The sequence below is a fragment of the Lynx rufus genome, unplaced genomic scaffold, assembly GCF_022079265.1.
Source record: "Lynx rufus isolate CCGP_SWC_20201006 ecotype Redwood Valley unplaced genomic scaffold, mLynRuf1.p SCAF_5, whole genome shotgun sequence".
Classification (NCBI taxonomy): Eukaryota; Metazoa; Chordata; class Mammalia; order Carnivora; family Felidae; genus Lynx; species Lynx rufus.
In genome coordinates, this window is record NW_025814867.1 from 142,994,561 (window position 1) to 143,021,428 (window position 26,868).

The following is a 26,868-nucleotide window of genomic DNA, read 5'->3' on the forward strand; positions in this document are numbered from 1 at the left end:
GAGGCCCCAGGGAAGAATCCATTTCTTTGCCTTTTCCAGCTTCTAAAGTCTCCTACATTCTTTAACTTGTCCTCTTCCTCCAGCTTCAAAACCAGCAGCCTAGCATTTTCAAATCTCAACATCTTTGGGAGCCTGGGTGGCTCTGTTAGTTAAGCATCTGACTTTGGCTCAGGTCATGATCTCACAGTTTGTGACTTTTGAGCCCCGCATCCTATCGACTCACTACTGTCAGCAGGGTCAGTTCCCAGCTCACACGTGTGTGCCTCTGTCTCTCAAAAATAAACATTTTTTTGGCGCCTGGGTGGCTCAGACGGTTGAGCGACCAACTTCGGCTCAGGTCACTATCTTGCGGTCTGTGGGTTCAAGCCCGGCGTCGGGCTCTGTGCTGACAGCTCGAGCCTGGAGCCTGCTTCCGATTCTGTGTCTCCCTCTCTCTCTGCCCCTCCCCCACTCATGCTCTCTGTCTCAGAAATAAACAAACATTAAAAAGATATTTAAAAAATAAAATAAAATAAAAAAATAAACATTTTTTATCTCAATATCTTTCTCTCCCCCCTTCTCTCTTTTTCTCTCTCTCCCTCTCAGTCTGACTTCTGTTTTCATCACATCTTCTACTCTGACTCTGCTTCTTCTGTCTTAGGAGACTTATGATGATATTGAACCCACCTGGAGAATCCAGCATAATCTTCCCCTATCAAAATTATTAATTTAATCACATATGCAAAGTCCCTTTTGCCAGATAAGGTAACATAGTCACCCATTCTGGAGATTAGGATGTGGATATCTTTGGGGACCTTTATTCTATCACAATGGAATATGTCCTACTCAGGTCTATAGGCAGAATTCTGTCACATTTAGTAACATTTAATTACAACACAGATCTGCATATGACCAAAAAAAAAAAAAAAAGAGCTATGTCCTAGATGAATCCCTGCTTATTTGAAGCAATATTCCATAAAAATAAAAATGTAGCATGACAAATATTAAACATATGCATTTGTTTTTATTCAGTAGGATTTGGCATTTTCTAGAAGCAATTTAAGCTGGAAGTTTGTACCTTTGGCCAGCCTCACCCAATTCAAAAGGTGCAAAAATGTTGAAGGATACAAACTTTTATTTGTAAGATAAATATGTTCTGGGAATGTAACGTACAACATAATGATTATAGTTAATAATACTGACGTGTATATTTAGAAGTTGCTACAAGGGTAGGGGCGCCTGGGTGGCAGAGTCAGTTAAGCGTCCGACTTCAGCCAGGTCACGAACTCGCAGTCCATGAGTTCGAGCCCTGTGTCAGGCTCTGGGCTGATGGCTCAGAGCCTGGAGCCTCTTTCCAATTCTGTGTCTCCCTCTCTCTCTGCCCCTCCCCCGTTCATGGTCTGTCTCTCTCTGTCCCAAAAATAAATAAACGTTGAAAAAAAAAATTTTTTTTAATAAATAAATAAATAAAGAAGTTGCTACAAGGGTAGATTTTAAAAGTTCTTATCACAAGAAAAAAAATTGTGACTATGTGAGGTGATGGACATTCACTAACAACGTTGTGGTGATCACTGCAGGGTTATATGGCAATTAAATCTCAAAAAGGGGAGGGGGTAGAAGCAAACTAAATATATGCTCTGATGACTTAGGGAAAGTCAAGATAATAGGTACCTGAGTCAAGGCTGGAGAGAAAGGGTCTCCAGGTGTGTATTACCTACTTTTAAGCTGTGTTTCCAAATTTGCCAGGGCAAATCTTCACTCTCACTCCCAAGTAATTAGTGTCACATCTAGTATGAGTGAGTCATAAAGGTATACTTTCTCACAAAAATGTAATAAAGATTTTTTTAGGACTCCTATTCTTTGCTAAATTTATGCCATAAAGTAGATCAACAAATATTTATGTCAAATCAACAAATATTTAATAAGAATATTACCAGGAAGGCATGGTATCCAGTTCAGAATATTCCATAACTTAACCTATAAATTCAACTTTCTTCAAATTTTTTAAGGTTTATTTATTTTTGAGAGGGAGAGAGAGAGTGTGAGTGGAGGAGGGGCAGAGAGAGGAGGAGACACAATCTGAAGCAGGCTCCAGGCTCTGAGATACCAAGACATAGCCTGAAGCAGGCTGTGCTGACAGTGGTGAGCCTAATGCAGGGCTCAAACTCATGAACCGGGAGACCGTGGCTCAAGTCGGTCACTTAACCAACTGAGAGAGAGCATGAGCCGCCGGGTTGGGGGAGCAGAGGGAGAAAGGGAGAGAGAATCCCAAGCAGGCTCCGTGCTGTCAGGGGCTGAATGTCATGAACTGTGAGATCATGACCTGAGCTGAAATCAAGAGTCGGAAACTCAACCGACTGAGCCCCTAGGCACCCCATAAATAATGTCTACTTTTTAAATTTCCTTTCATTATCAAAAATCAGTACAGGCAGAAAGGTAATTGACTTACAAACTCTTAATGGATCCCACCAGAATGCTGTCCTTCTAATGCCATCTCTTCAACTGAATCTTCTTCTGCGGTTCTATTGATACACTAGAAGAGAATACTGAACCAATAGCTAAACTTTTAAAACATTGTGTTCCTGAACTGTGTAGACCACCATCTGAATTCCCCACTGCACCTTTCCCGTGTACTCAGGCTTCAAATCTCCTGTCTTTGGAGGATGGATAAGTCAGCCGCTTCCATAACAAAACATGCTAGATTGGGTGGCTTAAACAGCAGACATTTGTTTCTCACAGTTCTGGAGCCTGGAAACTCAAGATCAGGGGACCGGCATGGTTGAGTTCTGTTGAGAGCTTCCCTCTTGGCTTGCAGACGGCTGACCTCTCACTGTGTGCTCACATGGCAGAGAGAGAGAGAAGCAGCAGGCTCTCTGAAGTCGCCTCTTACAAGACACTAATCCCATCATGAAGGCATGCCCTCTTGTGACATAATATACACCTACTTATCTCCCAAAAGCCACACCTCCAAACGCCATCACATTGGGGTTTAGGTTTTCAACAAATGAAGGGGGAAGCAGGGAGGTTGCACAATTCAGTCCACAGGAGAAGAGACGCAAGATCCAGGCAAAGAAGACCTGCAGAATGACGGCAGGTGCTCCGGCAGACCTGATTCAAGTCCGCCCCTTAGTTATTCTCCAGCTCTCCTGGGGATTCCCCCAGACTGGGAACCAAGAGTGAACATGATTACTGCTGAAAGCCCATTACTCAGGATGACTAAACGAGCCTCAATGTGTAACTCCAAAGGACGTTTCCACCCAAAAGTGTAGCTCTGCACTTGAACAGTTACATCCTGGGGGCGCATGGGTGGCTCAGTCGGTTAAGCATCCGACCTCTGGTCACGGTCTCATAGTTCTCGAGTTCAAGCCCCACCTCAGGCAGTCAGTGCAGAGCTCTCTTTGGATCCTCTGTCCCCTTTTCTTTCTGCCCCTCCTCCACTCGTGCTCACTCTCCCTCTCAAAAATAAACATTAAAAAAAACCCAAACTGTTACATCCTGAAATGATGTCTATATGGAGGTTGAGTTTTCTTGAAATGACATCTCTAAGGAGAAACCAAATGCCTAGGTAGCACTATGACTTTCCTACCTAATCTTACTCTTTAAAATATTTTCTCTTTTCGGGGCGCCTGGGTGGCTTGGTCGGTTAAGCGTCTGACTTCAGCTCAGGTCATGATCTCACAGTCTGTGAGTTCGAGCCCCGCGTCAGGCTCTGTGCTGACAGCTCAGGGCCTGGAGCCTGTTTCAGATTCTGTGTCTCCCTCTCTCTCTGCCCCTCCCCTGTTCATGCTCTGTCTCTCTCTGTTTCAAAAATAAATAAACGTTAAAAAAAAATAAAAAAAAATATTTTCTCTTTTCTTGACATAGAAATGGATAGGGTACGGTTTCCCAAACCAGGAGAAAGATTTAATTTATGATTCCTAAACTAAAACACCACTGTGCTGTAAAGAGTAGTGAAGGATGAGTGTCCATGAAAATCATTTCCGTGAAAACTCAGTTTCAAAAAGACACTGAATTTCATTCATGATTTATCTTTAAGAGAAAGGAAAATATAATTATTAACCATAGAGATTAACTGGAATGGTTGTCTATTCTGTGCTTTATTCTGTATAAACAGAATGTAATTATGACTTCTGTTGTAAATTTCAGTAAAGCATGATTTAATACTATAGCAAGGGTGCCATTAAAATGTGAATATTAACTTTCCAATAATTTCTAGAAATTGAAATGGAATCTGTTTGGCAATAACATGACATTTTGACACCAATGAAAATATTTTATGTAGTTATGTAAGCAATAAAAATAAATGTTTTATAAAAATTTATCCAGAAGGACTTATAACTAGGAAAAACAATCATAATTAACAAGATTTCATAAAGTACTCAGCAGCCAAAGATAACTTTTAGACCAGCTGAAGGTGATGAGGTCATTGCTGGTCCTAAGTTCATAAGATCTGACCACCTGTAGAGATTTTTTAAAAGCACTTAAAAGAATTAATTTTCCAACTATGGACAGGCTGAGAGAGTCTCTCTTTTATGTGACCTTCTATTGTGCCAAAGTAATGGAATTGAATGCACCCTTCAGCTCTTCGAACAGCTGTTCCTATGGTGTAGGAGTAAATGTGTAAACCCTACCAGGACCAGCTGGAAAAAAGACATGAATCCACTATTTCTGAATGTATTATGGAGCCTAGATTTTGTTTCCAGGACAAGATGTGTCCAAAGCAACCAAATTTAAGAAGAGGGTTGTGAAATTACCCAGTGGATGAGTAACCCTCTTGAAAATTCGACTGGCTGTAAATACAGCTTTACTGTACTGGCCAATGCTGGATTAGAGGGATTCTTTTCCACACTTTTAACTGAGGTCATTATAGCATGAAAATATTAATAATAGCAACATCAGAAGACAAAAAGCAATGTTTTCAAGTATAGATATGTTTTTTCTCAACATGAACATCACTGATCTCTAAGTTTCTAAAGCCCATTGAGGATTTTCTTAAGTAAAATAATAACTATTATGATAATAGTGATAGTAAGAGGCATTTTATCAACTAACATGCTTATCTTTTAACTCTACCTTTAAGTATAATTTGAATAAAAATGCTTAAAATTACCCTGTAAGTCTAACCATATAACAAAAACAAACAACAATATATGTTATATATGCTAAAGATTTTATTTTGGGGGCACCTGGGTGCCTTAGTCAGTTAAGCATCCACCTCTTGATTTCAGTTCAGGTCATGGTCTCATAGTTTGTGAATTCGAGCCCCACATCGGGCTCTGCACTGACAGCATGGAGCCTGCTTGGGATTCTCTCTCTCCCTCTCTCTCTGCCCCTGCCCTGTTCTCTCTCTCTCTCAAAATAAATAAATAAACTTTAAAAAAAATTTTCTTGGGGCCCCTGGGTGGCTCAGTCGGTTGGGCGTCCGACTTTGGCTCAGGTCATGATCTTGCAGTCCGTGAGTTCAAGCCCCGCATTGGGCTCTGTGCTGACAGCTCAGAGCCTGGAGCCTGTTTCAGATTCTGTGTCTCCCTCTCTCTCTGACCCTCCCCCATTCATGCTCTGTCTCTCTCTGTCTCAAAAATAAATAAGAATAAAATGTAAAAAAAAAAAAAATTAAAAAAAATTTTTTTAAAGATTTTTTTAAAAGAAACCTCTACACCCAACAAGGGGCTCAAATTCATAACCCCAAGATCAATAGTTGTGGAAAATCAAAAAGCTATGTCCTGGGTTAGGAGATTATAGGGAACACATTGCAAAGCAGAATACTGCTTTCTGGCCTTGCTGAAAACAGTGGGTCATGTTTCACTTATCTAGTTAATATATATCTAGGGGTTAGGTACTGCTTGTGCTCATAAATTCCTTAGACCACGTTATCGCATGGAATATTTTATCCTGTCTTAACTTGTTTTTCTGCACGTTTTCAATACTCTTTCTGGCACATAGCCCACTGACCTACTGCACATTGTTTCCCTGAATGTATGCTTAATAATTAAGGGAGCTTGAGAGCAGCTGGGGGAGACCTCCCTTAGCCTCCCTCTCACCTCGCTTAACTTGCATGGAGTCTTGAGTAATCTCTTCTGCTGTCTGCTGGACAAAGCCAAAAGCCAAACCCACAAATGGATGCATGCTGTACCGACTGTGCCAGTCAGGTGCCCCTAAAAAATATATTTTTAATTTGTCCTAATGTTTCCTTTAAATAGACTTTATATTTTAAAGCAGTTTTAGATTTACAGCAAAATTGACTGTAAAATAAAGAGTTCTCATATACCTCCTACACACACGCGCACGCGCGCGCGCAACATTTGTTACCATCAGTGAACTTACACTGATACATTGTTATCACCTGAAGTCCATCGGTTACATTAAGGCTCACACTTAGTGTACATTCTAAAGGTTTTATCAAATGTATGTATGTTTCACCATTATAGTATCATACAGGATAATTTCACAGCCTTAAAAATCTTCTGTGCCTCACCTTCATCCCTTTCTCCTCATTAACCCGTAGCAACTACTGATCTTTTTACTGTCTCTATAGTTTTGCCTTTTCTGGAATGTCATACAATTAGAATCATACGATATATATAACCTTTTCAGATTGGCTTCTTGTACTTATTAATACACATGTAAGTTTTCTCCATATCTTTTCTTGGCTCGATAGTTCACTTCTTTTTAGGGCTAAAAAATAGTCTATTGTCTGGATGTATCACTGTTTTACGCATCCATTTATCTACTGAAGGACCAAATAATCTTAGTTGCTTCCAACTTCGGGCATTATGAACAAAGCTGCTATAAACATCTGTGTGCAGGTTGTTGTGTAGACAGAAGTTTTCCACTCAGTTGGGTAAATAAATACCAATGAGTGTAATTACTGGATTGTATGGTAAGAGTATGTTTAATTTTGTAAGAAACCACCAAACTGTCTTCCAAAGTGACTGCCATTTTGCATTTCCACCAGCAGTCTATGAGAGTTCCTACTGCTCCCATTGTTAACTTGAGATTTCCTAATAACATATAATGTTGAACACAGCTTCATATGCTTATTTGGAATCTGTATCATTTCTCTGGTGAGGTGTCTGTTCAGATCTTTTGCCCTTTTTCTTAATATGTTTTTTTTTTCTTATTGCTAAGTTTTCAGATTCTCTGTATATGTTGGGTAAGAATCCTTTATCAGTTGGGCCTTTTGCAAATATTTTCTCCCAATTTGTCTCATAGTGTGTTTTTGGTTTTTTTGTTTGTTTGCTTTTTTGTTTTTAGAGAGAAAGCACAAGTGGGAGAGAGGTGCAGAGGGAAAGAGAGAGAGTATCTTAAGTAGGTTTCACACTCAGCATGGAGCCCAAAGCAGGGCTTGCTCTCACAACCTTGGGATCATGACCTGAACCAAAATCAAGAGTCAGATGGTCAACCAACTGAGCTACCCAGGCACTCCTGTGTTAATAGTGTTTTGTAAGTGTAATGATCAACCTTGAAGGATTGATGCTTTATGGAAATTAAAAAAAAAAAATTTAGAAAGAATTCTTTGGTTGTAAAAATTTAGAATAATTTTTAAAGATGTACTTAATATTAGCCATTTTAGGCTCATGAATTATTTCACTAACTACTAGACTATGGTAGAATTAACTAACACCCCCTACAAAGTCCCCTATATCAAGAGGAGACTTGTAATCAAGTTAAGATTTGGGCCACTCTTGGATTCATGGAGAGCTCCAGCTGCAACTTGTGGTTTCTACTAAAAGACAAGCCATGGGATGCTTGGGTTGCTCGGTCGGTTGAGTATCTGACTCTTGATTTCAACTCAGGTCATGATCCCAGGGTTGTGGGATCAAGCCCCACATTGGTCTCTGCATTGAGCATGGAGCCTGCTTAAGATTCTCTCTCTCTCTCTCTCTCTCTCTCTCTCTCTCTCTGCCCCTCTCCCCCATTCACACACTCTCTCTCTCTAAAATTTTTAAAAATGCAAGCCAGGCTTAGGTGTGATAAGAACCTGCTAAATAACTCTTGCCAAAAAAAGGGAGAAGGGGAAGGGGAAGGGGAAGAAGAGGAAGAAGAAGAAGGAGGAGGAGGAGGAGGAGGAGGAGGAGGAGGAGAAGAAGAAGAAGAAAGATATTACCTTTTATACTGCAAGAGCCTTGGACCAAAATCTTTTTAAGAGTAAACATCTCTTGGGGCGCCTGGGTGGCGCAGTCGGTTAGGCGTCCGACTTCAGCCAGGTCACGATCTCGCGGTCGGTGAGTTCGAGCCCCGCGTCGGGCTCTGGGCTGATGGCTCGGAGCCTGGAGCCTGTTTCTGATTCTGTGTCTCCCTCTCTCTCTGCCCCTCCCCCGTTCATGCTCTGTCTCTCTCTGTCCCAAAAATAAATAAACATTGAAAAAAAAAATTTAAAAAAAAGAGTAAACATCTCTTGTTACAATATGCTATTAAACTCTGTTGTCTCGGGGGCGCCTGGGTGGCGCAGTCGGTTAAGTGTCCGACTTCAGCCAGGTCACGATCTCGCGGTCCGGGAGTTCGAGCCCCGCGTCAGGCTCTGGGCTGATGGCTCAGAGCCTGGAGCCTGTTTCCGATTCTGTGTCTCCCTCTCTCTCTGCCCCTCCCCCGTTCGTGCTCTGTCTCTCTCTGTCCCAAAAATAAATAAACGTTGAAAAAAAAAATTAAAAAAAAAAATAAACTCTGTTGTCTCGGAGTAAAGTGAATCCTCACTAGGAAGATGAAATCAAAATGCCTAAACATGTGATCCTAATACCATACCACCAAAACCACTAGCAATACCCCTAAAATCTAAAACATCTCTGAAATAAGAAAGCAGTACTGTAATATACCAGAAAATGCCACAAATCCTCATGTATCAGTGAGGGTTTTATTGCATACAAAATCCACTCCAGTTTGGTTAAGCTAAAAGGAATTTATTACAGGATATCTAATGGGTATCATAGTCATTGGGAGGTCTGAAGAAGATCAGCTCTCGGCTGAGCTTCAGGGAATACCTCTTAAAGCCACGTTATAGAACTGAGCTTGTGGCCCTGCCAGAAGCAATTGGCTGCTGCAGCTGTTGGCTCCAGACCCAGGCCACCTATGACACCATCCACGACATCAAAATAAAGAAGCTATGCCCTGCCTCTCGCCTATGAAGCTAGAGCTTTGAGAGCCCTGCCACAGTCATTGCAGGAAAATCAAGCTCCTCTACAACCTGTCTTGCCAGTTGAAATAACAGAGGCAACAGAAGTCAACCTCTACCTCAGCGTGTTGCCTGTGTGCCTTCTAAAACTCATGCAATGCTTAAAACCCAGTTGGTTAAGTGTCCGGCTCTTGACTTTGGCCCAGGTCATGATCTCACAGTTCACAGGTTCGAGCCCCGTGTTGGACTCTCTGATGTCCAAAGAGCCTGCTTCAGTTCTTCTGTCTCCCTCTCTCTCTGCCCCTCACCCACTAGTGCATGCATGCATTCTCTCTCTCTCTCTCTCTCTCTCTCTCAATCTCTCTCTCTCAAAATAAATAAATAAAATCTAAAACTCCTATGTTGTAAATGATTAGTGGGACCTAAATCACATCCAAAACTAGAGCTTCAAGGAAATCTAAAAAATGTAGTTCTGAAGGTTCCGGCCTCAGTATTTCAGGAAGGCATACTAAAAGAAAGATGGAAAGGATATTCAGTGAGGTGATACAGTGTCCCATCTATCTTGCAAAGAGAGTACAAGGCATGTGATTGTCAAAGGAAAGCTGGGAGGGATTCCAGAAGAACTCCACGTGTAGAGGCTGTGGACGCAAGTTATTAGAAGGAATGCTGCAGTAACTACCAGGGTGGCTGATTTCATCAACCCACAACCAGAGCAGGGACTGGAGCACTGGGTGTGAATGTTGGGCTGGGCCAAGCTCCGGAGGAGGGGAGAGCTCCAGTTTCCAAAGAGAAGCTGCCGTATAGCACTATCTGGCAGCTAAACGCACCCTCTTCTACAATCCCTGTGGCTGGCTGTGGTGCACATACCACCTTCACGCATAGGCTAACCCAATCTCAACTACAAAGATGGGCATGCAACCAGAAAGTAAACATCTGAAGTAAGCAAATACCATGAAAGAGTAACATGCAAGCTAAGGAACAAAGGAAAGGTCACCAGATTAGAATTTATACAGCAAACACATGGAAACTTTGAAAAGAGTATAACTGAAAACCTCAGAGGGAGGAGAACCGATGCTGCATTCATAAAACAAAAGATTAATTGTAAGAAATTAGAGGGGCGCCTGGGTGGCTCAGCCGGTTGAGCATCCGATTCTTGATCTTAGCTCAGGTCTTGATCTCAGGGTCATGAGTTCAAGCCGTGTGTTGGGCTCTGCACAGGATGTGAAGCCTACTTAATAAAACAAAACAAAACCCATATTAGAAAAAAAATGCTTACCAAATAAAAATCTCAATAGATAAGCCAAAAAGCAGAATATATTCAACTGAAGAGAGGATATGCTAGTTGGAAGCCTGAATTTCTCTCAAAATGGCAGAATGGTATAATGGGTACTGTGGTGCACTACCCAGATTCCCCCTGGGGGCCAAGGCACCAGTGCTGCCACCTGTTGGCTGCTGGCAGCTCACAGGCAAGTCTCTCTCCAGGAATTGCCCTTGGGAAAGAGAGCTACTTTGCCCAGGGTTATGTCCTTAAGAATTTTGAGTCATTCCCAAAGTCCAGTAAACTTTTCTTTTTTAAAAAAGTGTTTATTTATTTTGAGAGAGAGAGAGCACTCATGAACTGGGCAGGGGCAGAAAGAGAGGGAGAGAGAGAATCCCAAGCAGGCTCCAAGCTGTCAGCTCAGAGCCCAATGTGGGGCTCAAATCCATGAACTGTGAGATCATGACCTGAGCTGAAGTCGGACGCTCAACAGACTGAGCGCCCAGGTGCCCCTCAACATCTTTAAATGTATTGGGATGGGGTAGAGGGCAGACAGGGGGTGATCAATTAGAAAAACCTACGCAAATGACAGCATAGTTACTACTAGGTGTTGCGGGTTAAGTCACATTCCTCAAAAAGATACGCTGAAATCCTAAACTCTCCCCCACCCTGCCCCTATATACATACATGTGTCTTATTTGCAAGTAGCGTCTTGGCAGACGTAATCAAGTTAAAATGAGGTGGGTCCTAAATCCAATGACTGGTGTCTCTTATAAAGAAAGAGGCTTGGAGACAGACAGACATACAATAAAAAAGTCTACTTGAAGACCAGGGTAAAAATGCCTCAAGCCACAAAATGCCAAGGATTACGGCCAACCACCTGAAGATAGAAGAGGCAAGGAAGGATTCTTCCCTAGAGCCTTCATAGGGAGTATGGCCCTCCCGCCACCATGATTTCAGACTTCTGTCCTCCAGAAGTGAGAGAATAAATTTCTGTTGTTTTAAGCCATCCAGTTTGTGGTCATTTGTTATGGCAGACCACGGAGATTCATATACCAGATGATTATTAGCCTTAAGGAAAGCAAAAAGTTGCACAAGGACAAAAGTAACTGGTGTCATACAGATATCAGTTCCAGAGAGCATTTCTGTTCCAGGGAGCATTTCTACAGACAGAATAATGTAAAAATAAATAAACAAACAAATAAATAAATCATGATATAAACTTATTGGGCAGATAGAGAGAGGGGACCTGGCAATTACATTTGTTTACTAGAGGCAGGAGAATCAAATGTTTGCCTTCTATCATGCAAACTTTACCTTCTATCATGGGAACTCAACAGATAAATGCAAAAATTGAGAAATGAAGTAATATCATTATAAGCTTGGTATGCATAGACATGGATAAATAGCCAAAGAAAGAGCTAAAAGTTGAAAATGGTCACCACTGGAGCAAGACACGTGAGAAACTGGATACTGGTGTACGAGAGTGGACTGGTTTTTGTAAGAAATCATGCAGAATTATTTGGCCTGTTAAATTACACATGTATCAACTTTGATGAAAATAAAAACAAAATTAAGAAGGAAAAATAAGCAAAAATGGACAGACAATTCAGAAAGAAACTCAAATGAACAACATATAGAACACATGCCTAAACTTAATTAGCAATTAGACCATTTCCATTTAAAATAAATAAATAAGTAAGTCTAATAATATTAAATCAAATACTAAATCTGCCACCAACTAAGCACAATTAGTTTGGAGAGAAATCTGGAAACTTGAAAATGTTTAGTAAAATTGACAATGTGTATACAACACGATTGATCCACTCTGGCTTCAATCCTAGGAAACTTTCGTACAGGCCCAGAAAAAAACCATGTTTGAGAAAGTTAATTAGAGTGTTGTTTATAATAGTGAAAATCTGGAAAGGATTAAATGTTTACCAATAGATATTTATCCATTCCAGATAGGATATTTATATTTTCATGTAATACTCTCTCTGGCAATTAAAAGGAATAAACTAACTTTATATATATGAAAACATAGAGTGAAAATTTTGAGTGAAAAAAAATGTGAAGAACCGTATGTCCAACCCATTACCAGTGAAACAAATCTGGTAACATACAAACCATATGCTGCTCATTATTATCTGAATGTAAAAGCATAAAAACATTGACTAGAGAGATACTTGCTAAATTCATGACAGCAGTTACGTTGGAGGAAGGGTTACAAAATGGAACTGAAGGTGAACATCCACTTCAGCTGTAATATTTTTGTTCTTATATTTAAAAACTCTTTTGGGGTGCCTAGGTGGCTCAGTTAAGCGTGGGACTTTGGCTCAGGTCATGAGCTCACAGTTCCTGAGTTCGAGCCCCACGTCAGGCTCCCTAGTCAGCGTGGAGCCCAATTGAGATTCTGTCTTCTCTCTGCCCATCTCCGTATCACACTCTCTCTCTCAAAAATAAATAAACATTAAAAAAACCCAAAAACAAAAACAGTAACACTCTTAAAAACTCTTTTACGGATGGGAAATCGGCTCTGCAGATTTTGATTTGCCAGTCTCCATAACCGTGTGAGCTAATTCCCTATAATAAATATTATATTTAACACACATATTAAATAATAACATATAGTATGATATAATATGTACTTAAAAAGGTAAAATAAAAACTTTTAAGGAAACATGAAAAAGTACTATTAATTGTAAATTCCAGGTGGTAGGTACTTAGGGTTTTTAAAAATGTAAACTATATTTTTCTGTATATTTATTACGCAAATTTTAAAAACCAGATGTAAAAATGTTTCATTGGGAAATTTCAAAAATTGACTCAAAAAGAATGTAAATGCCTGAATAGTCTAATAACCTATAGAAGATGATCCAAAACATCAGAGAACCACCCACTAATAAAAACACTAAGCCCAGCCAATTTTATGGATGAGTTCTACCAAATGTTCCAGAAACAATGTCCTAACTCATCCCGTGAGGATAGCATAATCAAAACAGAGCTAGATTATAAGCATTCCAAATTCAGCAGGGTATTAAAAGAAAAATCATCTTGCCTCAGTGAGGTTTATAAAAAGAGTGCATGTATGATTTAACATCAGGAAGGTCATTTTTATAATATACAACAGTAAAAAAATTAAATGAGAAAAAAAGCTTAAGTGTTCAGTTGATGTAACAAAAGTAAAATTTAGTAACCATTATGTCTTTTTTTAATTCTTTGCAAACAAGAAAAGAAGAAAACTTTCAAATGTAGAAAAAACAAAAAAAAACACCCCCCTTAGTCAAAAACAATCGAGGATGCCCAGCATCAACTGCTAATCCGTAAAATGAAACAAATTTAAATACTCGAAATAAGAAAGCAAATATCAGCAGTTGCAGATTATATAACTGTTCACTTACAAATTCCAAAAGCATTTACAGAGACTGCTAGAAAGAAGCCCCGATTTGCCTCTCCGCCTCCGAAGCCCCTCCCCTCACTGCCGAGCTTGCGCACGCGCAATTTTGGCGCATGCGCGTGGGACGGAGAGAGAAGCGAGATGGCGGCGCCGGGTCTACCGACGCCGCTGCACGGACATGTGGGCCGGGGCGCCTTCAGCAATGTGTACGAGCCGGCGGAGGATACGTTCCTGCTGCTGGACGCGCTCGAGGCGGCAGCGGCCGAGCTCATGGGGTGCGAGGAGGGCGAGGGTCCCAGCGGGAGAGGGCTCGGGCGTCCTGGAGAGGCGGTAGCGAAGGAGGGCCAAGGAAAGGACCGACGCTGTCTGCCGGGAGAGGAGGCAGTGCAGCCCACTTGGCGAACACTGAGACCAGAACGCCGTTATTAAGGATTTGCCTGTAGATACATGTAATGAGCGTGCCAGGGATCTACTTTTGCCATTTGTTTTGATCTCAGGAGCTCCATAGCTCCCTACCACGCTAGGATGGATCTTTTCCTTCCAGCTGTTACTATGCAGAACACAAAGCCCCCGAGCGCAGCGATATTACAACACGTCCAAAAACCAACATTGCTTAATATTACATTTTTTAGTAAATGTTAAAAGCCGTGCGGCACTTAATTTACTCAATACACAGAAGCACCCTCGAGCAATGGAAGAGCACAAAAATGAAATGAAGTGAGATACTGGCTTGGGGAAGTATTTTTAAACGCATTGAAGAGCATGCTCTGTAGCAGTTGCCTGTTAGCCACGTGTGGCTACCTAACACCTGAAATGTGGCGAGTGCGACTGCAGAACTTAATTTTTCATTTAATTGTTAGAAATGTAAATAGCTACATAGCTAGCAGCCTATAGAATTTTTCCTAGAGCACTTTATAAATATTAAAGTTGGCTTGTTGCAGTGCCCCCATAAATTTTAAGTAACATTAAAAAATGAATACCTATATTGTAGTTTTTTAAATGAAAAGTATTTGAGTAATTAGATTTATGTAAAGATCAAGACTTGAAATTGGTTTTATCAAGATGAAACAGCTGTTAGGCTTTAAAGATTTGTATTGTGTTTATTTATCTGTCTTAAATCTGGTCAGATATAAAATGTCCCAACTCTTATTAAACTAGCTTTTCATTGTAAACGATGGAACTTTTGGATTTACTGGAATATAGAACGGAAAAGTACTGTTTTTATAACTTGTCTTTTAGTCTCAAGATATCCCAGGAAGATTTACAAGCACAAATTGCATTGCAAAGTATGCTGTGAAAGAAGTTGATTTTGTTATAAAGTGGGATTACTTCTGGTCTTGGAATTCTAATTGTTTATGAAACCATGATAGTTATTTTCAAATAAAAGCCGCCTGGTAAGATTCAACAGACCTTCCCACAGAATAATAAAGGTTTGTCAGATGATGTGGACGGTTCCAAAAGTTAGAAGCAGCTAGCATTTTTTGTTGGATACTTGAGGAGTTAGGTGCTAGAAAGGCTCCCTAAGTCTAATCAAACCCATTTCTGTGATGGAGATAATTGGTGCTTTTGATGCATATATAAGATCATAGGGAAATAAATTCAATTGAAGGATAAAATATAACAATTTATTCAAAAGCATTTTAAAGATTATTGTTAATATTCTAAAACCAGATACTCTGGTATTTTCCCGGTTCAGCATATAGCTGTGCAAATATGGAATTTCTTTGCTGCTCTAAATCTGTTAGTAGAAAGGGGGAACTTTTTTCCCTAGGATATGCTGATCAATTTATGAATGTTAGGTACTTTAAAAATTTTTTTTTCAACGTTTATTTTATTTTTGGGACAGAGAGAGACAGAGCATGAACGGGGGAGGGGCAGAGAGAGAGGGAGACACAGAATCGGAAACAGGCTCCAGGCTCTGAGCCATCAGCCCAGAGCCTGACGCGGGGCTCGAACTCCCGGACCGCGAGATCGTGACCTGGCTGAAGTCGGACGCTTAACCGATTGCGCCACCCAGGCGCCCCGAATGTTAGGTACTTTTAAATGATAGAGAAAACCTCTTTCATAAATAAATATTGTAATAACACTGATCCTGTCATTTTAGGAAATACTAAACCAGAAGCTCCTTGTGGGAAGGGCTGATGTCTTTCATGTTAATATTTTCAATTCTCAGTTTTATTCCACAGTTTTTATGTAATGTTTTGTAGAAATTAATTGAAAGCCATCTATATTATGAACTCAAATTACACACCCCAATTTTGAGTTAAATAGTACTAACTATGCAGAAAGCAGTTGTCAGAAATTAGCATGTTTATCTTTTTTTTTTTTTTAATATTTCCATATATTTGCCGACAACTGATGATGCTGGAGAAATACACATTAAAAGTAGGATGAGAGTAATTTCCTGTAATGTGTATTTTAATCTTACTACACTAATATTTATTTTATTTTGCTTTTTTTAGAGTGGAAATATGCCTTGAAGTAGGGTCAGGGTCTGGAGTGGTATCTGCATTCCTAGCCTCTCTGATAGGTCCTCAGGCCTTGTACATGTAAGTGTAAGTATATCAAATTTATCCACATCCTCCGCTAAGAAATTCACTAGGGGTGTGACTACTTGAATGGAATCATTTTTGTAAATAAATAATATATATCTGAAAGGGTCTATTTAAGTGTAGTAATGACTCATTGTAAATTATTCTTCCCTAAAAATTGTAACTGCATGTTCAAAACTGTTCCATCATGCTACATAATTATAGAAGCAACAAAACAATTTTAGGTCATTTCTAAATTTGAATTTTTTTTTAGGTAAACAGTCTGATTACCGGAAAAAAATGAAAGCTACTTAAATTTTTAAAGAAAATTTGAGAGTATGGAAACTATAAAGAAGAAAATAAAAATTACTTCAAACTTTTATCATGGTCCAAATGTGTTTCCTTCTTTTTTTCCTCATTTTCTATGTTTTTCATTTAATATTGTATCATGAATGTTTTTCAAAAATTCCTTTTAAATTTCATTTTGTGGGGGGTACCTGGGTGACTCAGTTAATTGAACATCCATCTCTTGATTTCAGCTCAGGTCCTGATCTCACGGTCATGGGATCGAGCCCCAAGTCAAGTTAAGCATGGAGCCTGCTTGGGATCCCCTCTCTCCCTCTCTCTCTGCCGCTCTGCTGCCTTCTCTCTCTCTCTCTCTCTCTCTCTCTGTCTCTCTCACTCTCACGCTCTGTCAAAATAAATAGATAAACTTTTTTTTTTTAATCTTAAGAAAGATTTCATTTTTGGTGGCTGCATAGTATTCATTGGGTTCGTAATTTATTTATTTTTACATCGTCAATCTCAATGTTTTATTTTATTTAATTTTTTTTTAATTTTTTTTTTTAACATTTATTTATTTTTGAGACAGAGAGAGACAGAGCATGAACGGGGGAGGGGCAGAGAGAGCGGGAGACACAGAACCGGAAGCAGGTTCCAGGCTCTGAGCCATCAGCCCAGAGCCCAACGCGGGGCTCAAACTCATGGACGGTGAGATCGTGACCTGAGCTGAAGTCGGTCCTTAACCGACTGAGCCACCCAGGCGCCCCTCGATGTTTTATTTATTAAAGTTTATTTACTTATTTTGAGAGAGAGAAAGAGCAGGGGAGGGGCAGAGAGAGAGAGAGAGAGAGAGAATCTCCAGTAGGATCCACACTACCAGTGCAGAGCCTGACACAGGGCTTGAACTCACGAACTATGAGATCATGACCTGAACCAGTATCAAGAATCAGACACTTGGGGCGCCTGGGTGGCTCAGTCGGTTGAGCATCCGACTTCGGCTCAGGTCATGATCTCACGGTTCGTGGGTTCGAGCCCCGCGTCGGGCTCTGTGCTGACAGCTCAGAGCCTGGAGCCTGCTTCAGATTCTGTGTCTCCCTCTCTCTGTGCCCCATCCCCGCTCATGCTCTGTCTCTCTCTCCCTCAAGAATAAATAAAACATTAAAAAAAAAAAAAAAAAAGAATCAGACACTTAACCAACTGAGCCACACAGACGCTCCTGGATTCATAACTTAATAAATTCCTTCAGATGTGTATGCATGTATATTTTTCTACTCTTGCACATTTATGTCAATATAACAGTCTTTTTCATTAATATGACAAGTCTTTGTTCTTTTCATTCACCATTATTAAATCATTTTCATTTTTTTCTAAATTTGCTTTATGTAAAAGCAGTGGAACATTTTTAAATTTTTCAGTAATAGATGTACCTCCGGGATGTAAGATACAGTTTTCTTTCTTTTCTGTTTATAGGTGCACTGATATCAACCCTGAGGCAGCAGCTTGTACTCTGGAGACAGCACACTGTAACAAAGTCCACATTCAGCCAGTGATTACAGACTTGGTAAGCTGTTAATCCTTGTCTAATAATAGTTCATTTCCTTTTCAAATAATGTTAAGATGATTTAGGTCAAAGAAGCTTGAGTCATAATTAACTTCTAATCCACTAAATAGTATACCCCATCATTTTTAAAGTAAATTCTTGATTGATGCAGTCCATCTTGTCCACAGTTCAAAGGGAATTTCTACTGGTTTTTATGGATCAGTCATCTTTTGGATAGAAGTGACAGAGAATCCAGTACAAACTTAAGTAAAAAGAGTGGGTGGCTTCAGGCACAGCTGGCTCCAGGAACTCAAATGATAAGACAGGCATCTTTTTCTTAGCTCTGACCTTCTCTCTCTATTGGTTCTATTTCTAGGTAGTCTTTAATTTCATGGTAACAGGATACTTGTGTGTCCGTATCTTATTCCTCAGCAAACAGCTTCTTCGCCACCACCCACCCCCAACCCCCCTCATGGTAAGAAGCTCTTTCTATTCAGTTAGTCTGACAAAAGCCCCAGAATGAGTATTGCTTGGATCAACTTGGGTCATATGCCATCTCTCAATCTCTCACTATGGCCAAGAAGGATTGAAATATGGAGACGACTGGTTTAGGCCCAGTGATTTGCATGGGATCACTGAGGTGGTTTTGCCCTTTGAAATTTTAACTTGTTTATTTAATGTGTCCATAATTAGTATTAAATATGTTTTTGATATAATAATAAAACTTTAGAGATACAAGAAATTCAGAATATCTTTTTTTTTAAACAGAGGTAGAAAATGAGGTGAGATTCATTTTTTAAAGTCACATAACTAATAAAGTGATAAATCCAGAATTTTAAAAAAAGTGTTTTTTTAAATTTTTATTTATTTTTTTTTTAATTTTTTTTAATGTTTTATTTATTTTTGAGACAGAGACAGAGCATGAATGGGGGAGGGTCAGAGAGAGAGGGAGACACAGAAGCTGAAGCAGGCTCCAGGCTTTGAGCTGTCAGCACAGAGCCCGACGAGGAGCTCGAACTCACAGACTGTGAGATCATGACCTGAGCCGAAGTCAGACGCTTAACCGACTGAGCCACCCAGGTGCTCCAAAAGTGTTTTTTTTTTTAAGCTTTATTTATTTTTGAGAGAGAGAGAGCATGAGTTGGGGAAGAGCAGAGAGAGAGGGAGACACAGAATCTGAAGCAGGCTCCAGGCTCTGGGCCGTCAGCACAGAGACTGATGCCGGGCTCGAACTCACAGACCGCGAGATCATGACCTGAGCTGAAGTTGGACGCTCAACCGACTGAGCCACCCAGGCACCCCGATAAATCCAGAATTTAAATCCAGATCTTGGGAATCTAAATGTAGGTGTCTCACAACTTTCAGGACATGGCTCGTGGTAGCCCATGCCGGAGTCAGCTCTTCATGCTGACGTGTGGCAAAGAAAGAAGAGGTGAGCATGAACATAGGTATTATGATCAATATACAAAACTCTACGTTTGTTTATATTCAGAACACTAGGCATAGATTATCACAATAAAATCATTGTTTAGGGTAACTAAGCTTACCTGTTTACAAAGTAGTACTTTTGCTTTGTTTCTTTTTTTAGTTTTAGAAGAAAGACTTTTTCAAATACATCGTATGCCTTTCCTTACATTCCTAAAACCAACTAAACATAACTACCTTTTACTGACTCAGGGCCATTAATATGCACATCATTTATCATCCTGTGCTGTGATAAAGAGGCTTATTCAGGTGTTTCTGCCTTCACGCTGAGGGGCTATAGCCTGCAGAGATTTGAGTTCTTATTTCCTCTCCTCCTCATCTTCTCCTTTTACCTGCTTTATGCTGTCTTATTTTACTGCTACCTGTTAGTGGCATTTCCTCTCTCTCTTCATGTGCTCTGTGCTAGAATACCGAACAAGTGATTTAGTTAGACTTGTATTTAAACTAAGAGTTCAGGGGCTCTGAACAAGTACCTCTCATGAATAAATAGCACATGTTTGGTATACGGATTTAAAACTTCTTGTCAGAGGCCTCTTTGCTTACTTCCCAGTTCTTGGATCTGTTCTAATGCCCTGAGACCACACAAAAACTGAATATGAGTGGGTGAGGGATGCCTGTGATTAGACTTTATATCAGTAATTTTCTCATTTAAATCCATTTTCTTTTAAACTACATTATTTTCCATGTTGTTTCCTTTATTTAAATCCATCAGTTTTTTCCTTTATTTAAAATCCAGTATTGCAATGATTATTAGTATATAGTACCTCAGGGCCATTGTAAACAATTGCAAAGCAAATACTTTTCTAGTTTCCTTACTGAACATTTCTGGAAAATTACCTTCCGGACTTCTTTTTACAATGTGAGAAGCTTAATTTCTTTATGGAATTGAAAATAAAGCTCTCGGCTGTTTCAGCTGTATTTCCTCACTCTCCAGTGTTGCTCCTAAAGGGAACAGCAGATTAACCTTAGTCATCTTCTACTTGCAGACAAGGATGCATCTTCATTACTTTCCTCAAAAATGGCACTTTTCTCTTTTGAAAAGAATGGAGAAAAAAAAGTTACCTTACAACATCTCCTCAAAGACACTGTTCCAGTATTCTCTTTGAACTACATAGTTAACAGGCTTAAAAATGATAAAAGTAGTATTTCTTTTAGAAACAGGGTAAAATGGAAGCTCTAAGGCAGTGTTTCATAATGTATGTAAATAATAGGCCAGTGATGTGCCCAACATTAGAAGGTATGGCTGAGTTTTAAATAACTTTGAATCATATAATGTCAAAGCTGTTTCCTCTTTAATTCTCTTTCAGCCATTGTGATTACATCCAGGAGAAGGTCTCAGTTTGTTGTTGTTATTTAACACCTTTTAAACACTTACAGATGTCTCTCTAATAGAGACAGATGGCTTGGGTCACTCTCAGCCTGGCAACAGTAATGATTAACTATAACTTTTTTTTTAATTCTTATCTCATTTATCCTTGTAGTCATTTCTATTTCCAGAAAGTAATAGTGATTGCCCTTTACAGCAAATTTATTTAACAACAATAAAAGCCCATTTAAAGAAAAATAGTAAAAAATGGTAAGTGCATGTGCATAAATGGGGAAATTGCAAGAATGTTAATAAGAGAGCTGACACTTCGGACACTGCCGTGAAGTACCTGAGCTATTCCATCTCAAGAAACAACCTCAGAAGTCATGGGTGAGAGTCTGTACAAAGTGATAATTGAGGGAAATGGCTTTAGAGGTGAGAACCCACCCAGATACCATGTTTTCACTTTACTGTGCCTGTGAAGGTGCAGGGTGACATGACCAGACACGATTTTTTTTAAATACTTAATTCAATCATCAGAGGAGTCAAAGGAAGAAGACTTTAAATCACATCTTACCCTGAAAAATACCCTAAAAAAACATTTTTATTAAAAAAAAAAAAAAGACATTTTTATTGCGGTTTCACAGAAAATTGGAACCCAGTTTAAAGATTTACAAAATGCCAAACAATTAATGTTTTCAGTGTCTCTTCCACTCTTTTCAGTCCTTTCTTTGGTCTCTAATTGTTCCAGCCAATACATTTATGAGTCATTAAAGAAGTAAAAAGTAAATATATATATATATATATATATATATATATATATATATATATAATACATTACACCTCGATGATAGAAAATGTTTAAGTTACAGCTATAGCCTTAAAATATGTGCATATCTATGTAGAACATAGGAGTGCTTGCTTTCTTATTTAATCTTCTAAAAGTGAACCCAGTGTGTAAGCATTAGCTGTTGAAAAACAGAGGCTTTCTTGAACATTTTCTGTTCATTCTGATAAATAGTTTAATTTCATATTTTTAGGTAAATGCATATAATCTTTATATGCATGAATGAAAATGTAAAAATATTTATCTCTATCTTTGTCTACATTTTTGGCCCTCTCACACATTTTTCTCTACATGGGAGGAGAGTATTTTTAAAGATATATTTATTTATCTGTTTTAATTCCGAGTCCAGCTTAAAATTCTGACTATTGAACATTTAGGTTAAAGGCTTGCTACCAAGATTGAAGGAAAAAGTTGATCTTCTGGTGTTTAATCCCCCCTATGTAGTGACTCCACCTGAAGAGGTAAGACATGGAACAAAATTTAATTATTAATGTTTTCAGCTATTTTCTTTATAAAATCAAATGAACTTCATTATGACATTAGTCAACTGCTGATTAACACAGACTGCTCTGATATTACTCACAATTGTCAATAATTGAGTATGTCGGGAGACGTAGGAAAGGAATCTAAAACTAATGAAATATAGTGACCCATATTCATCCTTAAAATTCCCATTGAAATCAGGCCATGTGTTTAAATTTGCTCATGTGTGTCTTTTATCACAAATGGCAAATTTGCAAAAGAGCATTTCTAATCATCCTTAAATTCATATAGTAATTATTTCTGAAAGTCTCAGTTTTCCTCCTTTCACAGGTGGTGGAGGAGGATTCTTATTTCAGGTAGGGAAAAGAAATCATCTTGGAACAGATGATTTGGAAAATCTTCAATAATGAAGAGGTAAATCAACCATTTCCCAATTTAAAGAGAGAATGGTCAAGGCAGACAAAGTTTAGTAATGGACTAAGGCTAGCTTAACTAAATCGTGGTCTACAAATTTCTGGCAAGACTGTGAATGCAGAGGAGATTCTGGAAACATGGGGATGCAAACAGGCTTCCTTTCTTCCACATTCCCATGACTGAGCTACGTACTTGCTTCTCCTGAGCCTTACAGCTGCTGGGACATACAGATAATTGAGTGTAGACAGCACCTTGGGCTATTTTGCAGTCCCAACAGAGAGAGCTAGTGTCATAATTCCAATGAGCTGAGCTATTAGCTGGGGAGCAGAATCACAGTGCAGCACAACGAAGATCTCCTGGAGCCTAAAAACATATTTTACAAAATAAAACCTTAGGAAAGGAATTAAAAGAGAATATGGTCTCCGTGAAGACCTGAATTAGTGTTCTGGAAACCAGATGAAAGATTTCAGTGCATAGAGCATGAAGATAAAAAGAAGGAAATCATGAAAGTAAAAGATAAGAGACTTAGAGGTTAGATCCAGGAGATATAAAAATAATAGTTAAGTTTGTGTCTATAAAAAATTTTGGCTATGCTTAATAGTATATCTAGAGACACGAGGTTAGGAACCTCTGGCTTGTACCTGTGAGCTCTAAAGAAACAGGAGCAGGTCTGGCAAGGCTCAGGTAGCAGGCAAACAGCAGACCACCAAACATGACTCCTCCTTGTAAAGGTGGAAACCCTCCCTTTGTGGCCTTAAGAATGTGCCTGGTGCCAGGAGACCTTCCTGTAGGAGCATTTCTAATGCAAGCAGATACACCTGGCTGAGCATCCCTGGGGAGGCGCATGAACAGGGTCTAGCACAGAGAGATCCTGGTCCATTCTGGAAGAGAATGACAGGAGACAGGCTTGGCACAACCTGTCATTCACCATGCACTGTGTCCACAGACCACTTTACCTGATAAAACGTCCAGGGAATGGGCTCCACCAAAATAAGGGGGTAAACCAAGGAAGAGGAACACACGAGCCCCAGAAGAAGAGGTGATTCTAGGAATGCCAGGAAGGGGACATCTCCAGGAGGAAGGAACTGATAAATTTCCCAATATGATTAACTTTGTGGAAATTGTATTGAGAAGTGTATGGTAGATATGGGAATAATTTAAATTAGATACAAAAAAAAGTAAGTAAATGAACACTTTGGCTGCCCATCAATAGCTACATTAAGATATGCTAACTTTTCCATTATAAAATTGTAGACAGCCATTAAAAGAGTAAATTAGAACCATACCTGATCACATGAAGAGCTCTCCATAAAGTGTTGATGATTGACAAAAGCAAGATATGGTGCAAGAATGTAGAACATAATCCTGTCTTTGTAAAACATGGACAAAAAGGAAAAACGTGTGTATATAAGATGAGGGAGGAACAGACCAGCAAAACAGTAAAAGGGGAAAGTGCAGTTCTTTCTAAGGCAGGTATATGAACATATTTCCCTTATTTACAAAATAATATATGTATATAGTTACAGGCATAAAGAAATTTATTTTAATGGAGAAACATGCCATTTTATATGAATAAAAGCAACAGGCATGATTTATACAATTAATTTAAACTATAGATATGGAAAGAAAATAATAGGGTTAAAATATTTTTTGAATTCTTTAGTTTTGAAACAATATACAATAAGAATCTAAAGATTTTTAATACTGTATGAACTCTCACGGGTTTTGCTTCTACAATAGAATTAGATTGTTACAGGAAGAAAATGCTTTGGTGAGCCTTTATATATTAAATGGATTCCTTAAAAAAGGTCTATACGATTCATACTTTAATCTAGAAAAGAGCCAGATGCAGTGGGGCATTTTGAAACTAACTTCCTGCAAAGTAGATATTTTATAATATAGGATCTCTCTTTTAGTTTCTTCCTGATTGTTCTATATTAAGTACAAGAATTACCTATGTCTATCAACATAAGCATTGCAGAAATAGTAACAGCTACTACTAAGCACTTGATATGTACAGGGCCCTGTTTTCAAACTTTAAATATATTTCTTCAGTTATCCCTAAAAATGGAAAAAAATAATTTTTATAATTTTACTGTTGAAACTATTGTTTTCCTGGTTTTATAGATAAGGGAGGAAACTCATAAAAATTACAAATTTACCTAAGATCACATGGCTAGGAAATGGTGGGGCTCAGATTCAACTTTACTGCCTCCTGGACAGCAGTAAAATACAAGGTGTATACAGTACTTGTTTGGTAAATGTTACTTGTCAAAAAGATTCTGTTTGTGATTCTAAATGATTCTAAATGAATGGATACAAAAGTCTTTTTTAAATGCTCACAGGTGGGAAGTCACGGAGTAGAGGCTGCTTGGGCCGGTGGCAGAAATGGTCGAGAAGTCATGGACAGGTTCTTCCCACTGGCTGCAGATCTTCTGTCACCAAGAGGATTATTCTATTTAGTTACCATTAAAGAAAATAATCCAGGTAATACAGACCAGTTTATCTTTTAACCACTGACTTTGCTGAAATCGTAATTTAATCATGTTAAAGAGTATAATTTATAAAGTAACCTGAAATATTGTCAATATCATCACTGACAACAGCTCATACAAACATAACATTCATCTTGAAAGAAGAGAGAGATTTTTAAGACATAGTTTTTCTTGGTTTTAGAAAGTACTGTTGTTTTTTTTTTTAAGGGGGGGGTGCCATTTTTCCCCCAATTAATAAATTAATATTCAGACACAAAAATCTGTAATTTCTTCTTTTAAAACCTCATCCTGAATGTTTTGAATTTTGTCTCCCCCTTGTAATCTTCATGCCCTTGGCAAGTTGTGCTACGTAATGTTCAGTTCAGGTGAAGTTCCATCATGAAAGCTATCTCATGGTATGGATGTTGAGATCTCGGTTAGCTTACTGTGTAACTAAACTGACCTGAGTCCTTCTTCTCTTTCTGTACACAAGTTTGATTTTTATCTTTACCTTATGTTCTCAGCCCCTTAAATCACATCATGATGACTAAGTTTTGTTTCAGTTTGTTTGTAGCTCCATTTTCTTAACTCAGTCTTTAGTATTATTTATTTACAAAAGGGAAGATGTTGCTTTTTTCAGTGTGCCCAAAGAGATAAGCTACTTCCTTCCACTGTGTACTGTCACTATACATTTGCCCACCTTCACTGACTTTTTTCATCCCAGAGGAAGCGTGTGAGGCCAAGATTGGAGCCAAGCAGCTGAACAAATCACTTGCTGTAATGACAAGTGTAGTTCATATTTCTGTTGAGTTCGGAGTAGCTTCCACGGCAGGGCAGGGCCTTTCAGTCTGATTGAGACTCTCAGCGACACCTTGAAAATACAGAGTGCTCCCATCTGACTCAAGTCCATTTTAATAGAAATTTACTTGGAATACATTGTTTTCGCAGATGAGTAGAACTTGCAAATCGTCTGTCTTTATCATCTTATTAAACTGTTTAGTGATCATACCGTCTTCACCAGATGGTTTTAATTGGATTTTACCTTTTGTTTTAATTTTCATTTTAGAAGAAATTTTGAAAACAATGACAACAAAGGGTCTACAAGGGACTGTGGCACTTTCCAGGCAAGCAGGCCGAGAAGCCCTCTCAGTCCTGAAGTTCACCAAGTGCCGTGTATTGTGCTAAATGTGCGTATATTGATAATATTGATGATGTTGAATGTATGTATGAATATATGGAGAGAGAGAAGCGGAATATATTCAGCATGTTGTGAAACTGAAGTCATTTCTTGGTTAGGTTGTATAGAATTGTCAGGTTATATAGAAGAAGGTAGAAGGATATAGCATTCCCTTTTACCCAGGAATCAAGTCTATGGAAATTTTTGCATAAGTGCAAGTAAATGCGTATCCGAGATATATTATGTTTATTTTACATGTAAAACCTGAACGTGAGTCACCTATCCAGCCACTAAACATGAGTTAGGTTTGTGTGCACTGAACCTCAAGGGGTTCATAATGTACCATCAAGTGAAAAAGAGCGAATTACAAAACAGGATTATCCTGTATGTATAATTTTAAAAAACCAACAGAGAGGGCATGTCTATATGTGTATATAAGTAAGTCTCATGGGGAGCCTGGGTGGCTCAGCTGGTTGAGAGTCTGGTTCTTGATTTTGGCTCAGGTCATGATCCCAGCGTCATGGGGTTGAGCCCCATGTTGAGTTCTGTGCTGAGCCTGGAGCCTGCTTGAGACTCTCTTGCCTCC

General features: G+C 39.0%; 1 protein-coding gene across 2 annotated transcripts; it reads left to right on the forward strand.

Moving 5' to 3' along the window:
• Positions 1-13,871: 13,871 nt before the first annotated feature.
• N6AMT1 (N-6 adenine-specific DNA methyltransferase 1) lies at positions 13,872-26,736 on the forward strand. Of its 2 annotated transcripts, XM_047100187.1 has the most exons (7): positions 13,872-14,018; positions 16,206-16,292; positions 18,027-18,117; positions 18,473-18,571; positions 22,112-22,195; positions 24,977-25,118; positions 26,172-26,736. In XM_047100187.1, the coding sequence occupies exons 1-7, from the start codon at positions 13,885-13,887 to the stop codon at positions 26,288-26,290; spliced, it is 756 nt and encodes a 251-aa protein (XP_046956143.1). In that variant the 5' UTR covers positions 13,872-13,884; the 3' UTR covers positions 26,291-26,736. The 2 variants fall into 2 exon arrangements, with proteins under 2 accessions (XP_046956143.1, XP_046956144.1); XM_047100188.1 differs by lacking the exon at positions 18,473-18,571.
• Positions 26,737-26,868: the final 132 nt, after the last annotated feature.

What these genes read in the sequence shown, in the direction of transcription:
- N6AMT1 (XM_047100187.1), top strand. Translation starts at nt 13,885, where the DNA reads ATGGCGGCGCCGGGTCTACCGACGCCGCTGCACGGACATGTGGGCCGG. An exon ending in GCAGCGGCCGAGCTCATGGG is followed by an intron (nt 14,019 to 16,205) that starts GTGCGAGGAGGG and finishes TGCTTTTTTTAG; the next exon opens with AGTGGAAATATGCCTTGAAG. An exon ending in TAGTGACTCCACCTGAAGAG is followed by an intron (nt 22,196 to 24,976) that starts GTAAGACATGGA and finishes AAATGCTCACAG; the next exon opens with GTGGGAAGTCACGGAGTAGA.